The sequence below is a fragment of the Dermochelys coriacea genome, chromosome 2 (assembly GCF_009764565.3).
Source record: "Dermochelys coriacea isolate rDerCor1 chromosome 2, rDerCor1.pri.v4, whole genome shotgun sequence".
In the NCBI taxonomy this organism is placed as follows: Eukaryota; Metazoa; Chordata; order Testudines; family Dermochelyidae; genus Dermochelys; species Dermochelys coriacea.
This window is the reverse complement of record NC_050069.1, coordinates 180842716-180856385: the sequence shown is the minus strand read 5'-3', so window position 1 is coordinate 180856385 and position 13670 is coordinate 180842716. Positions and strand designations below refer to the sequence as shown.

Sequence of the window (13670 nt, the reverse complement as noted above, 5' to 3'; positions counted from 1 at the left end):
TATGCAGCATGATCCTGCATGCATCATTCCTATGATGGCTTGTTCTCTCACTGTAACATCACAGTGGTGCCAGGGACCTCTGTAGTATCATCCCAAATTCTTTGAAGAGCCTGCAGATCCCCTGGACATCTGGGACAAATGGTCTAAGAGGGAGAGAATCCCATAGATCCTGTGCAGTTGTCAAAATGTTTGACCTTTTTCCAATTCCTCATTATAAAATGCTGTTTTCGCTCCCCATTCTTTTTAGGTCTGTTTGATTAAAAATGGGGAACATTGTTAAAATAACTGTCAATAAGGAATTCATTTAGATAGCCATGTACTTCCCAGTAAAGTTATGCCTCCAGCTTTAATCCTATCTCTTTTGATTTAAATATTATATATTAATACAAACATGCCATTACAATTCAATAGTCAGTCACATGCAGGCTTTAATTTGATGTGGACTGTTCTGAGAGATACTCTGTAATTATATTAGCATAGATAGTACATAGAATTGCCTAGTGACCCCAAAATACTAATAGATGTTTTTCTACTTGTATTTGTCCTTCATATTTTATTTTAAAGCTACACCATCTAGTTACAAATAATAGATTAAAAAGAACCCTTTAATTTGGTATTGCCATTTTATGAAAAGTGACAATTTTTAAACTCCAATTTACTTTTCAACTCTTTATGCCATTCATGTACTCTTTTTCCTTTTTCTAAGTTTAGGCAATGAATGTCTGTTTCACTTCTGTTTAGATTTTGTTTGTAGCCTTCCATTATGGGTGTTTTATTTTGTTTTTTTTCCAATGCTACAGTGAACCACCTGGGACTATTTAAATCGGAACCAAACTTGGTTCAATTAACTTTTTTTAATAGTTATTTCTTAAATATTCCCCTTTGTCTTTCTTTCTCTTCCTCCTTTCCCCTCCCCCCCATCCTAAACTTGGTAACGATGACCCTTCGAATATCTTTTGCAAGAGATGATCTGACTTAGTCTTGTGATGTGATCCACTTCAATCCAGTATCATGCCAAATATGTGGCAATGAGTATTTACTGTGGTTACATTATAATATAAAGTGTCCACTTAATTAGCAAGATTTTTTTTGTATTCTGTGCTTTTGATGTTTCAATTCTCTTTGGTTTGCTTTAAAAATATTGATACTATTTGTATGGTTTTTTGCAGTGCTAATAATCTATGAACGTCTCCTCCTTATAGCAGGTCCAACCTGTAGAGCCACTTAGATTAGGTTCAATGGGCAAGATTTTTAAAAGGAACTAGTGGTTCTTGGATGCCTTGGTATTTACATGTTCAGACTGAGACATCTTACAGGGACCTTGTCTGGCTCTGGCCGGGCAGCGCGGCTGCCAGACGTGCTGCTCAGAGCAGCATGGTAAGGGACAGAGGGTCCCGGGGGACAGGGAGCAGGGGGCGGTTGGATGGGGCAGAGGCTCTGGGGGGCGGGGGTAGAGAATGGGGATGGGGTTAGATGGGGAGGTCCTGGGGGTGGTTATGGGTGGGGGTCCCGGAAGGGAGTGGTCAGGGGACAAGAAGCGGGGGGGGGCTTCTGAGGGGGGCAGTCAGGGGCAGGAAGTGGGAAGGGGTGGATAGGGGCGGGGACCAGGCTGTTTGGGGACGCACAGCCTTCCCTACCCAGTCCTCCCTACAGTTTCACACCCCAATGTGGCCCTTGGGCCAAAAAGTTTGCCCACCCCTGCTCTAAGGTGTCCAGTGTGGTGTAAATGCTCCTTAGAGGGAGGCTAGAGTCTTCCCCCTTACGCCTTTCCTCCTTCATGTCACTTTGGATCTTGTTCTCCTCTCGCATACATACCCTAGCTTCACACTGACTTCATTTGAGTTGCTCCTGATTTAAACAATGTTATGTGAGTGGAGGATCAGGCTCTTTGTTTTTTATTTTTAAACTTGCTGGCTGGTCCCCCAGCCCCTGGCTGTCAGCTCCGTGTTTGCTATCCCCTCTCACAAGCTAAACAGGATTGGGCCAGCTCAATACTAGGATTGGAGACCTCCCCAAGCAAACCCGATGTGTTCCAGAAAGTGGCGGTGTTGATTCAGTAGGGGACACACTACTCTTAGAGTTCCTACTGAACCAAGACCCAGCCAGCTAAAAGCTATTTCCTGTATAAGGCATTTTCCATACAAGCTGTTTGCATAGCCAGAGCTGTTTCTGTTATTGACAAAGGGGTGGGAGGGACTGCAGTACTGCCTGCAAAAAATAATTAGTTTAATGTTAGGGCTGGTCAAAAATTTTCCATCAGAACAGTTTTTTCAAGGGAAAACTGTGTTTTCACCAAAAATTTCATTTACTTGACAAGTATCTGCGTTGGGCTTTTTGTCTATATATTTAGAATTTCGACATTGTAGTGCCTCATGGGTGTTGTAGTTTGCCCCTCCAGAGCAACATTGGTCCTTCAGTGTACAGAAGTTTAGCGTTGCTGCTGCCCATGCTGTATCTGTTTGAATTAAGAATGATTACTTGCAACAACACCACTCAAATGATGTAAAAGAGATCTGAGATGTTCTTGTCGTACATTTGCTACTTGAGTGGGTCTAACGAATTTCAGATTGGTACTGAGAGCAAATGGGAAACATTCCATCAAGTATGTTCTATCACCCTGAATTAGAGTTGGTAACGTATACACTGCTATTTCATGAGAGTACAGAATGGAGGAGAGAGCAGTATGAGAAACCTCAACTACAACTCTCATGAGACAGAGTGGCAGCATTTGGCAACTGAAGTTTTGGAGAGAAACTCTTGGGTTTCAATTTTTGCCAAAGTCAGAATTTTCCATAGAAAATTTTGATAACCTTTTTTTACTCATTTTTGCCAAAATTGTCCAGTTTAAAAAAAAAAATCTGACTTGCTCTAGAGCTAACAGGGCAGTGAGCCCCACAACTTTCACATCTAACTTGTGTGATTACATTTGAAACTTTTTTTTTTTTTTTGCATCTAAAGGCCTTAAAAGTGATTTTAAGTGAGACTTTTCTGATGGAGATCAGGCTCTGGGTGGTGGTGGTGGGGTGGGGGAGCTGGAAGGACATGTGGGACACTTTGGTGATATTCTTCACTTTTCAACTTAAACAATTAAAGACCAGAAGTCTGTTTTCACATTAGAGACATTGTGAGACTTTCTGATGATGTGAGTTTCTATGCAGTATCATCCACATACTTTATTACAGAACTTCAATACTATGACAATAACAAGGTCCATCACAATAAAAATTTCAAAAAGTTTTACAAAACTACCATTACAAATCTGAAACACTCTTACAAAAGAGGCAGGACAAGTTAGGTGCTGAAAAATAGAGGTTGATATTTGTGCCTGCTACAGTACTACTGACGCTTCTCGAATCTAAGCTTGTAATGGAGTACACCTATTCACATAATGGAGAATGGTAGAAGTGGAATGGCAGCAACTTCTGTGGGGAAAATAAACCCCAGGTCTTTTAAAGAAGAAAAATAAGCCCCTGGAGTTCACATCTGCAAACTCACAGAGCAGTAATGGAGTATCAACAGGCAGTTGAGAAGGGGCTGTAACCATCATATTCTGAAGCAAGGCAACACATAAATGTAATGTTTTCAGTGACACCATTATTGTGAATATAATACTCAAGACTATTCTCATGACTACTATTGGGTTGCTTACGCATATTTGTATTTACTACAGAAGTGATTGGAGAAATGCAGGGGTTATTTCAGTTAAGAAAAGTTCACCTCTAACTTATGGCCCTTTCACAAAAAATGGGACATATGTAACTCTTCAACATGGGGCCAAATTCATCCCTGGTGTAATTCCAGACCTCAATCCAATTACCCCCAAGGATGGATTTTTACCTGGAATTTTCACATTCAACCTTTGACATGTGAAAAGTCTGATCTGCACTTCTGCTGCTCACAGCAAAATAGCTGAGCTGACACATTCTGAATGTCTGGGTGCATTAGCAGATACTGACATGCAAATATTTCCAGGGGCTTGATGCAATTATACAGCACCTCCCCAGGTCGCCTGAAGGGCTTTGAAACAAAGCTAGGCAGGCAAGGCTAAGACTGATATTTTGGGGGAAGAAGGCAAGATTCACCCACTAGAATTCAGAGATTAAGAGTCTGAAGCTGTTTAAACGATACAAAACTAAGGCTTCTCTGAGGTTCTTGGTCCATGTTTTATAAAACACTCAGATTAGTAAATTTGCTCATTGAATTCCTGGAGCAGCTCAAATGTTTGTTTTCTTTTCTTTTTTAAGCAGGCAGCCACCACAGCACACAGGGGTTAAAGGCAGTTTTATGGGTTATTCAAAAACGTAAAAACCTCTAGGCTAGGTGAGATTTCCCTCCCCCACCCCCCCCACTGGTCACAAAATGTGGTGTTTAAACTTTAAATCTGGAATGCACACCATCATACTTGGTGTAAAGTCAGAGGCTGTGGGAGTTATTCCATTCCTTAATCAAAAGCCACTAAAATCCACACAACTCAATGCCAGGGGCTGGATTGTCATTCAGCCAGATGCAGCCATGCTGGGGCATAAGACCTCCCTACCCCCATGGTGTGTCTGCATTAATGTTCCACATATTGCAGGCAGCTCCTGCAGTACAGGAGGAGGGGAAGATTGTGGCCAGTATCCTCTCTGCAAAGCAGGCCAGTGGAACTTTGGCTCCGGTTCTCTTCCCCCATCTGACGACACACCGACCAGCAGAGCTGAGCCGATTTGGGAGTGGGAAAGCAAGCTGAACCCTTTTCACGGCTGCAGTACGCTGCTCCTGTCCCGACTCCCCACGGGCCCAAGGGAAGGAATTGTGAGTCTGGGACTCTTCCAGAGGCACAAGGGCCTAACAGCTGCATTTAGCCTTGGTAAAATTATCTGAATTAAAAGTAAGCCCAATACTTTAGGTGCAAAGCTCAATTCAGCATGTGCTGTGGAGCCACTATTAGCGCTTTCCTAATACTCTGGACTCAGAAAATGCGGTCTCTGTAGTGAACAACCCTCTTGCCTTGCCTAAGTTATCAGTTTGAATAGATGACCCTACACTGAGGTGTTTTCACTACTTGTTTTGTATGGCACCCACATTTAAAACAGAGCTCAGGATGCTTCAGATGTGCCAGAGCTCTTCAGTTGCTCTGAATATTGGAATAGGGCACTTGTGAATTTTGTCTTCCCGGCCCCATTAAAGTTCCCAATCTGGCAGTGAGCTCCATGAGGGCTGAGCTCCTTGCAGCATTAGGGCCAAAACCACTCCAAATAACTAAACACACACACGGTTCAGGTGCTAGAGCGAAGGGGTGCTTTTGCTTTTTGAAATGAAATATGGCCCCGTATCTGGATTCATTACGTACGTTAGTCAGAAAACTCAGTTCAGCCCAGTCCTTCTTCCAAACCACTAGCACGTTCGATTTGCTAAACATGCTAAATGGGTCCTCAAGGGCAAAAAAAAGGCCCTTTCCTGCAACTCATCCTCTTGAAACCTGTACTGTACAAGCCAGAGGAGGACAGTCACTTCAGTGAAAGGCATATATACAATGCTGCAACAGCACATCCCCTCTTGGGATTAAGAAGGCAACTTTCTAGCCTGTTTACACCCATTTAAATAGCAACTTCAACTGCTGCTATTTGACACATGAAGTGTGGTAATCACCTCTTTCTAACATATCCAAACTACAGAACTGTTGTGGAAGGGAGAGTGTCTGTGCATTGTGATCTTACAATGAGGAAAGCAGTATACAATGGGGTAGAGTTAAGAAGATGGTGACATAGTCTATAGCAGTTCCACAATTTTGCTGCTGTGGGGGTTTGTGAAGGCCGTGACCAGAAATGAGGCCAATGCGAGTGAGTCAAGGGGAAAAATTACAAAACACAGACTTTAGAAAGAATAAAAAGCAGTATATCATAAAAGCAACACATTTCAAACGATCCTCCTCAGCGTACAGAACATTTAAGGGACTATGGGACTGACCAGTTACAAGAGACATCCTAAATGATGTTGACTCCATAATTTAATTTGGAAGAGGCACCGAACCCTTTTTAAAAAACAAAACAAAACAAAACAAAAAAAAACCCACCAATATATATTATGGGAGTGAGGAAAGAATCTCAAAGCACTTTTTTTTTCTTTCTTTTTTTCCTTCAAATAAACATTTCTGAATCGATAGTCTGAGTTTGTACTTTTTCTTTTTTTTAAAAAAATTAACAAATCTTAATAGTCAAGATTTTTGCCAGAAAACAAAACAAAAGTTGATTCATTCTAGTTTTGCAAGCTGTGGTGAAGTCTAGTTCTGTATAACTGGCTGCATACAGAACAGATTTCAGGTAAAAGAGACTGACTGACTGTCACACTATGAGATCCTGGAGCTCTTGGTCAGTCAGCTCATTCACCTCCATGATCTTTTCCAAGTGTTCCATGTATCTGACATGGTCTTGCAAGAAGTGTGGTACTCTCATGTTCTCGATCACCGCAAATTCCTTCAAGTGATCCACATCCTCGTAAGAGACCTGGAGGAGAGGACAGGGGGTTAAGTTAAAGCTGTACCCATTTTGCAAATTGACATGTCTAAAACACCCAATTTAATTCCCCTCCCACAGGTGACAAAAGGATTCCAGGGCACAGGTGTTGAAAGCAGCTTGTCAGAATCCTTCTCTCATAGGGTCTGGCTTTATGCATGGTCCAGTAAAGTGTGCATTAGAACACGAGCCTGGGGAATTACTAAATCCTTTCAAAGGAGGCCTGGTTCTGCTTCCACTGAAGTCAATGAACAGACTCTCAGGACATGTCTACGTTACAAAATTAAGTCGACTTAAGTTAGGTCAACCTACAGCCACCACAGTAATTAAATTGACCATTTGTGTCCACATTATCCTCCTTCGTCAGCGGTGTGTGTCCTCACCACAAACGCTTGCACCGACTTAAGTGGGGCATTTTGGGGCACTGACGGCCAGAGACCCCCACCGCCCCAGGGCCGACAGCTGTCAAAGGCAGCAGCAGACAATGTAAGGGTATGTCTACACTATGAAATTAGGTCGAATTTATAGAAGTTGGTTTTGTAGAAAGCGTTTTTATACAGTAGAGTGTGTATGTCCCCACACAAATGCGCTAAGTGCATGTAGTCGGCAGAGTGCGTCCACAGTACCGAGGCAACCGTCGACTTCCGGAGCTTTGCACTGTGGGTAGCTATCCCACAGTTTCCACGGTCTCCACTGCCCATTTGACTTCTGGGTAGAAATCCCAGTGCCTGATGGGGCTAAAACATTGTCGCGGGTGGTTCTGGGTACATATCGTCAGGCCCCCGTTCCCTCCCTCCGTAAAAGCAAGGGCAGACAATCGTTTTGCGCCTTTTTTCTTGAGTTATCTGTGCAGACACCATACCACAGCAAGCATGGAGCCCACTCAGCTAACCGTCACCGTATGTCTCCTGGGTGCTGGTGGGCATGGTACTGCATTGCTACAGAGCAGCAATTTATTGTATTTTGGCAGCAGACAGTGCAGTATGGCTGGTAGCCATCGTTGATGTAGTCCTGGGTGCTCTTTTAATCGGGCGCCTGGTCAAACGTGGGAGTGACTCAGCCAGGTCATTTCCCTTGTTTCGTCTCATGGCGATTGAGTCCTACCGGCAGTGCACTGTCTTTTAATTTGAAGCTAGCAGAAGACGATGGCCAGTAGTCATACTGCACCGTCTTCTGCCGAGCACCCAGGAGGTGACGATGGCTAGCGGTCGTACTGCACAGTCTGCTGCCGAGCACCCAGGAGGTGACGATGGCTAGTGGTCGTACTGCACAATCTGCTGCCAGCAAAATCTATAAAGATAGATGAAGTGGCTCAAAACAAGAAATAGACCAGATTTGTGTTGTATTCATTTTCTCCTCCCTTCCTACTTCCCTCTGTGAAATCAACGGCCTGCTAAATCCAGTTTTGAGTTCTATCCTTGAGGCGGCCATTCAGTTTCTCGCAAAGCCACCCCCTTTATTGATTTTAATTCCCTGTAAGCCAACCCTGTAAGCCATGTCGTCAGTCGCCCCCTCCCTCCGTCAAGGCAACAACAGACAATCATTCCGCGCCTTTTTTCTGTGCAGACGCCATACCACGGCAAGCATGGAGCCTGCTCAGATCACTTTGGCAATTAGGAGCACATTAAACCCACATGCATTATCCAGCAGTATATGCAGCACCAGAACCTGGCAAAGCAAAACCGGGCGAGTAGGCGACGTCAGTGCGGTGACGAGAGTGAGGAGGACATGGACACAGACTTCTCTCAAAGCACATGCCCTGGCAATGTGGGCATCATGGTGCTAATGGGGCAGGCTTATGTGGTGGAACGCCGATTCTGGGCCTGGGAAACAAGCACAGACTGGTGGGACCGCATAGTGTTGCAGGTCTGGGACGATTCCCAGTGGCTGCGAAACTTTTGCATGCGTAAGGACACTTTCATGGAACTTTGTGACTTGCTTTCCCCTGCCCTGAGGCGCAAGAATACCAAGATGAGAGCAGCCCTCACAGTTGAGAAGGGAGTGGCAATAGCCTTGTGGAAGCTTGCAATGCCAGACAGCTACCGGTCAGTCGGGAATCAATTTGGAGTGAGAAAATCTACTGTGGGGGCTGCTGTGATGCAAGTAGCCAACGTAATCAAAGATCTGCTGATATCAAGGGTAGTGACCCTGGGAAATGTGCAGGTCATAGTGGATGGCTTTGCTGCAATGGGATTCCCTAACTGTGGTGGGGCCATAGACGGAACCCATATCCCTATCTTGGCACCGGAGCACCAAGCCAGCGAGTACATAAACTGCAAGGGATACTTTTCAATAGTGCTGCAAGCACTGGTGGATCACAAGGGACGTTTCACCAACATCAACGTGGGATGGCCGGGAAAGGTACATGACGCTCGCATCTTCAGGAACTCTGGTCTGTTTCAAAAGCTGCAGGAAGGGACTTTCTTCCCAGACCAGAAAATAACCATTGGGGATGTTGAAATGCCTATAGTTATCCTTGGGACCCAGCCTACCCCTTAATGCCATGGCTCATGAAGCCATATACAGGCAGCCTGGAGAATAGTCAGGAGCTGTTCAACTACAGGCTGAGCAAGTGCAGAATGGTGGTAGAATGTGCATTTGGACGTTTAAAAGCGCGCTGGCGCAGTTTACTGACTCAGTTAGACCTCAGCGAAACCAATATTCCCACTGTTATTACTGCTTGCTGTGTGCTCCACAATATCTGTGAGAGTAAGGGGGAGATGTTTATGGCAGGGTGGGAGGTTGAGGCAAATCGCCTGGCTGCTGGTTACGCACAGCCAGACACCAGGGCAGTTATAAGAGCACAGCAGCGTGCGGTGCGCATCAGAGAAGCTTTGAAAACCAGTTTCATGATTGGCCAGGCTACAGTGTGAAAGTTCTGTTTGTTTCTCCTTGATGAAACCCTCCCCGTCCCTTGGTTCACTCTACTTCTCTGTAAGCTAATCACCTCCCCACCTCCCTTCGATCACCGCTTGCAGAGGCAATAAAGTCATTGTTGCTTCACATTCAGGCATTCTTTATTAATTCATCACACAAATAGGGGGATAATTAACAAGGTATCCCAGGAGGGGTGGTGGAGGAGGGAAGGACAAGGCCACACAGCACTTTAAAAGTTTAAAACTTATTGAATGCCAGCCTTCTGTTACTTGGGCAATCCTCTGGGGTGGAGTGGCTGGGTGGCTGGAGGCCCCCCCCCATCGCGTTCTTGCGCATCTGGGTGAGGAGGCTATGGAACTTGGGGAGGAGGGCGGTTGGTTACACAGGGGCTGAAGCAGGGGTCTGTGCTCCTGCTGCCTTTCCTGCAGCTCGACCATACGCCGGAGCATATTAGTTTGATCCTCCAGCAACCTCAGCATTGAATCCTGCCTCCTCTCATCACGCTGTCGCCACCTTTCAGATTTAGCCCTCTCTTCAGCCCGCCACTTACTCTCTTCAGCCCGCCACCTCTCCTCCTGGTCATTTTGTGCTTTCCTGCACTCTGACATGGTCTGCCTCCATGCATTCATCTGTGCTCTGTCAGTGTGGGAGGACAGCATGAGCTCAGAGAACATTTCATCGCGAGTGCGTGTTTTTTTTGCCTTCTAATCTTCGCTAGCCTCTGGGAAAGAGAAGATCCTGTGATCCTTGAAACACATGCAGCTGGTGGAGGAAAAAAAAAAGGGACAGTGGTATTTGAAAAGACACATATTATAGAACAATGGGTACACTCTCTTTCACGGTAAACCTTGCTGTTAACATTACATACATAGCACATGTACTTTCGTTACAATGTCGCATTTTGCCTCCCCCCCCCCGCGTGGCTAACAGCAGGGAATATTTCTGTTCAGCCATAGGCAAACAGCCCAGCAGGAACGGGCACCTCTGAACGTCCCCTTAAGAAAGGCACCCTATTTCAACCAGGTGACCGTGAATGATATCACTCTCCTGAGGATAACACAGAGAGATAAAGAACGGATGTTGTTTGAACGCCAGCAAACATACACTGCAATGCTTTTTTCTACAATGATTCCCGAGTAGTGGAATCACTACTGGCCTGGAGTGGTAAAGTGTCCTACCATGGTGGATGGAATAAGGCTGCCCTCCCCAGAAACCTTTTGCAAAGGCTTTGGGAGTATATCCAGGAGAGCCACGAATGCCAGGGCAAATTAATCATTAAACATGCTGGCTTTTAAACCTTGTATAGTATTTTAAAAGGTACACTCACCAGAGGTCCCTTCTCCGCCTGGTGGGTCCGGGAGGCAGCCTTGGGTGGGTTCGGTGGGTACTGGCTCCAAGTCCAGGGTGAGAAACAATTCCTGGCTGTTGGGGAAAACCAGTTTCTCTGCTTGTTTGCGGTGAGCTATCTACGACCTCCTCATCATCGTCTTCCTCGTCCCCAAAACCTGCTTCCGTGTTGCCTCAACCTCCATTGAAGGAGTCAAACAGCACAGCTGGGATAGTGGTGGCCGAACCCCCTAAAATGGCATGAGCTCATCATAGAAGCAGCATGTTTGGGGCTCTGACTCAGAGTGGCCGTTCACCTCTCTGGTTTTCTGGTAGGTTTGCCTCAGCTCCTTAAGTTTCACGCGGCACTGCTTTGGGAGGTAGCGCTTAGGTCGATATAGTTAAGTTGATGCAGTGTCCATGCAGACACTGTGTTACTTAGCCCTGATTTACACTAGTGTTGAGGTCGAATTTAGCAGCATTAAATCGATGCAACCCTCCACCCGTCCACATGATGCCCTTTTTTTCGACTTAAAGGGCTCTTAAAATCGATTGCCTTACTCCACCCCCGATAAGGGGTAGCCCTGTTATGGCCTCTGTCCTTTATGCCCTGGGGGATTTTTCACAAATGTTTTGGCATTTCAAAAACTGGAACGGAGTTCTGATAGCACGGATTCCTCTCCCCATACAGTGATCAGATCCCGTACCTCCCGTTCAATCCATGCTGGAGCTCTTTTGCGATTCTGGGACTCCATCATGGTCACCTCTGCTGATGAGCTCTGCATGGTCACCTGCAGCTTGCCACACTGGCCAAACAGGAAATTGAAATCAAAAGTTCGCGGGCCTTTTCCTGTCTACCTGGTCAGTGTATCTGAGTTGAGAGTGCTGTCCAGAGCGGTCACAATGGAGCACTCTGGGATAGCTCCCGGAGGCCAATACCATCTAATTGCGTCCACAGTACCCCAAATTCGACCCAGCAAAACTGATTTCAGCGCTAATCCCCTTATCGGGGGTGGAGTAAGGCAATTGATTTTAAGAGCCCTTTAAGTCAAAAAAAAGGGCGTCATGTGGACGGGTGCAGGGTTGCATCGATTTAATGCTGCTAAATTTGACCTCAACGCCTAGTGTAAACCAGGGCTAAGTAACAGAGTGTCTGCACGGACACTGCATCAACTTAACTATATCGACCTAAGCGCTACGCCTCTAGCAGAGGTGGAGTTGTTAGGTCGGTGTAGTGGGGAAGTTAAATCAGCAGGAGGAACGCTGTAGTGTAGACGCTTACACAGTCTGCTTGGTCTGTAGTGTAGACCAGGTCTTAGAGACATCAGTGGGAGCAGTATTGGTGGCTGTTAAGGATGAATGAACTAGTGCGGAAAAACTGATTTCCTTCCCATCCACAAGGATGGCTTTTCTTCTTTTTTGACATTCCTGTTGTACGTGCCAGCAGACAACCAGTTCCTTACACTGGGGCAGATTTCTCCTTGCAAACCTTACGTGCTCTGGAGCGTTCCCGACAGATGCACAGTGCAATTGGGGCAGGGGTGCTCTGATACAGAAGCCACCATGTGAGCAAGATGTGAAAGACAGAATGAGCTTGCGCTCATGAAGGATCAGGGCTGTTGCAGGCCTCTTAGGTGACGGGGAAGGGATGGAAAATCTGCTTTTACACATGTTCACATGCAAGGGGAGGGGCAAGCCCGATGGGAGATGTGAAGAGGGAAGGGGGGTTGTTGTGGCCAAGGTTTGGGAAACTAGAAAGGGATATGAAAAGGCTCTGGATGTATGGAGACTGCAGGGATGGGAGGAGTCCTCGTATGATTCATAAAAGTTTTGGAGAAGCAGCCAAACTGTCAGTGCTAACGTGACCCAAGCTTCCAAAGCTTTAGTTTCCCCCCAATAATTCATTTGTGCTTGTGCAAAGTGAAATAAAAACATGTCATTCTAGTAGGAGGGTTGCCACCTCTTGAGTTACAAAATATCTGGGACATACAGGATGATTTGGGGCCCAGAAAACTGGACAGTTGGCAGTGTGTACTTAGCTGTCTCAGGAAATCAGTATCTCCATAAAGGAATGATACTGGGAAAACTTGCATAGGTGGCTACCCAATTAGTAAGTAATTTGTTACAAATTATGATTGCAGTTTTGGCAATCTAAGCATTCCAAAATGATGAGTAAGGTCTCAACAATCATGAGATTGTTACAAAAATAATAAATTATGGGTTTATTTTCTTAGCCTTTTGAGCCTTCAGAGTGCAGGTGGATGATTTTCAAGCATTTCTCCGCTACCATACAGACTATATAGTTACTTTTTAAATGACAGCTGAGGGCAGCGGAGAAGTAAGGGCAGCAATACTGTAAAATAATCTTGTGCCCCCCCCGCTGCAACTCCCTTTTGGGTCAAGCCCCTCAATTTGAGAAAGGCTGGTCTCCCCTATGAAATCTGTATAGTATAGGTTAAAAGTACACAAAAGACCAGATTCATGGTCTGTGACGTGTTTTTCATGGCTGTGAATTTGGTAGGGCCATACTAATCGACCATGTGCAGTTACTAAGTTAAAAAAACAACTGTCTTTATAAAATTAAAACAACCTTAGAAATGAAAATATTCCTGCAACAAGGGATTTCAGCTAGAGCTTTTTTTTTTCATTTTTAAATAAGGAACAAATACAGTACGTACCATTTGTTTTTACAAAATGTAGTAGGGTGGCCAGAGAGTTTTGTACTATTGCATAGGTTTCTCCCACCCCCACAATTCTCCCATATGCTATTGCAGGGCTGGAAAGAAATGTAGCTTCTCTAAGATATAGCTTTAATCACAGTGTAACAGGCTGGCAGTGATATAGCAGACTGGGGAAAGAGTTAAAGAAAGTTCTGCTGACTCCCTGAGGCAGGTGGCTTGTCAATCCATCTATACATAAGTGGGTGGGGTGGAAAGAGAGGATGTAGGGTTTAGACTGAGCCGTCTGGAGGCA

General features: G+C 45.3%; 1 protein-coding gene across 2 annotated transcripts in view; it reads right to left on the bottom strand.

Annotated features, from left to right (window-relative positions):
* Nucleotides 1–3066: 3066 nt before the first annotated feature.
* KIAA0895 (KIAA0895 ortholog) overlaps nt 3067–13670 on the bottom strand; it is a 45075-nt gene continuing 34471 nt past the window's right edge. For both annotated transcript variants that reach the window (XM_043508744.1, XM_038392897.2), the window contains one exon: nt 3067–6485. In XM_043508744.1, coding sequence (XP_043364679.1) covers nt 6324–6485 — 162 coding nt within the window. In that variant the 3' untranslated portion in view covers nt 3067–6323. The remainder of the gene's footprint in view (nt 6486–13670) is intronic.